We start from the raw sequence: 2,066 nt of genomic DNA, 5'->3' as shown, positions 1-2,066 counted from the left end.
ATATTTTTCTTTTTCTTTTTTCGTTTTGCTCTGAACATCAAAAACAGGTAGGATTTTATTTTTATACTGCAAATAAGGAGTTTATTATGAACATATTAGAGATGTACAGACTGCAGGACATCTTGAATGCTACACTTGTTATTTCACTTGAGATTTTTTTTAAACAAATAAAGAAGCCTTCTTTTGTTGGCTCATTATGAGCTTAGCTCAAAACCAAAACTCAGTAAATTTTTAAATAATGGTTGCAAAAGATTTCTAGGAATTAAAATTTAGTTGAGAAAACATTTATTTAATTAGACTAATTTCAGCAAGCTAAGTGTTTGAACAGAATGAGATAAGGTAACCAAAAAAYCATTTTGTTTTAATCTAGTAACTTGTTCTGACTAAATTAAGTTTTAATCTATCAGCATAACTGATGCACCTAATGTAATGTGGAACCCTGACTATATTGCAGCTTCTCTTTTTCATCATGGATGATTATGTTCGTGACAAACTATGTCAATGGGGACTAAGAAACYGGATATACAGATTTAAAGGTAAATTTTTTGTGTTCTTGTTGCAAGCACTGTAATTTATGTATAATGTCTGATCTACAAACAGCCAAAAAGACATCCATGTTACAAATRTTACTGCTGTTTTTCATTTTTAATTTGATGAGCTACAGTAAATACAAGGAAGCGTGACAACCAGGAAGTAGTTAAAATAAGTACAGCACACACATGAAAGTCTTTCACCTGCTGATTCTTAGCAGTTAAACAGAAGTTGTGCATCATCACCTGCATGGTGTTTTAATCAATGTKTATTATTTATGTTAGACAAGGGTTCTCTTTAGAACAATGTTCTTATTAAGAATTAATGACTATATTTTTATTACAGATCAAGAAATCGACACTGAAAGCTTCTTTGGTCTGGAAGATGAAGACATCAAGGACTTGATTMCAAAAGTTGGACTAAGGGTTCGATTCAAGAGGAGACTCAAGGCTTTGAAGGTAAAAGYTAACACTCAAAAGTTAATGCAAATTCTTCGACTATGAGATTACACACAATCAACAGTATTGAGAATATAACATTTGACACTGTCTTCTGGTTTGTACAATATGCTTCAAAGCAACAACAACACAAGCAAAATCAGRAGACASAGTTTGTCCCCTCAGAAGTAAGTTTTATGTTTGGTATTTTGTGAGAAATTACATATTAAATCTATGGTGTTTGCTTTGCTTAGCCCTTTATTTCCTAACACGRTGGTTTTTCTTGCTTTGCAAATAGGAGATGGAAACCTCGAGCTACTTGAATGAAGTAAGAACAGTGAGATTTTTTTTATTCATCTTTCCAAGAATAATCTACATTTATTTTAGCASAATACAAACAGATGTGCATTTCTTTTGTCTTTTTGAGAGAAATTAATATTAATTGAAGTCAATAAAATCTTGGATTCAGTCAAATATCGTTTTTTTTTTTCTCTTAGTTTTCAGCTTCAACAAGTGGTACAGGTCAGTAACAATACTATCTTCTTATACAGTATTTTTTTAATAAGACAAGTTGATAAGTAAACCCAAATGCAATTTAATTTTCTAACTAGCAAAGAGAAAGCTGGACCCTGAGTTTGAGTCCAGTGAAGAGAAACCAGCTGCAAAGCGTGGAGCAGTGCCGTTTTCAGGTATTGCAACATTCATTTTCTTCCTTAGCCACAAAGACAACAGCACTCATGTCAACTCAAACACAGAACATCTTTGGTCAAACAAAAGCCATGGCAGAGGATTTATAATTCTGCTAATGTTTATTTTTAATGACAGAACCAAGTATATTGTCTGATGTTCAAAAGTTAATGGTGCACATCCATAGCAAACTGCTCCAACAGGACAACAACAAGCTCAATAATTTCCTGAAGTAAGTATCTTTCTATTGTTCATGCAGCAATCTCACAAAAYGTTTTMSAAACAGGCTTGCATTTGAATTATTAGTTATTATGAGTTAACCATAACAAGAACTCTAAAAGATGTTGCCTGTGTAATTACGGTACTTGAACTTGAGTGGCCTAAGAGGCACAAATAACAAAGATTTTGATA

General features: G+C 32.4%; 1 protein-coding gene across 1 annotated transcript in view; it reads left to right on the top strand.

Moving 5' to 3' along the window:
• Positions 1–9: 9 nt before the first annotated feature.
• LOC103469316 (nuclear GTPase SLIP-GC-like) overlaps positions 10–2,066 on the top strand; it is an 8,887-nt gene continuing 6,830 nt past the window's right edge. The window contains exons 1-7 of the mRNA XM_017306141.1: positions 10–536; positions 877–989; positions 1,109–1,156; positions 1,267–1,296; positions 1,466–1,490; positions 1,580–1,657; positions 1,794–1,887. Of these exons, the coding sequence (XP_017161630.1) occupies positions 470–536; positions 877–989; positions 1,109–1,156; positions 1,267–1,296; positions 1,466–1,490; positions 1,580–1,657; positions 1,794–1,887 (455 nt within the window). The 5' untranslated portion in view covers positions 10–469. The remainder of the gene's footprint in view (positions 537–876; positions 990–1,108; positions 1,157–1,266; positions 1,297–1,465; positions 1,491–1,579; positions 1,658–1,793; positions 1,888–2,066) is intronic.

The sequence above is a fragment of the Poecilia reticulata genome, linkage group LG8, assembly GCF_000633615.1.
Source record: "Poecilia reticulata strain Guanapo linkage group LG8, Guppy_female_1.0+MT, whole genome shotgun sequence".
Classification (NCBI taxonomy): Eukaryota; Metazoa; Chordata; class Actinopteri; order Cyprinodontiformes; family Poeciliidae; genus Poecilia; species Poecilia reticulata.
This window is presented reverse-complemented; position numbering and strand designations above follow the sequence as displayed.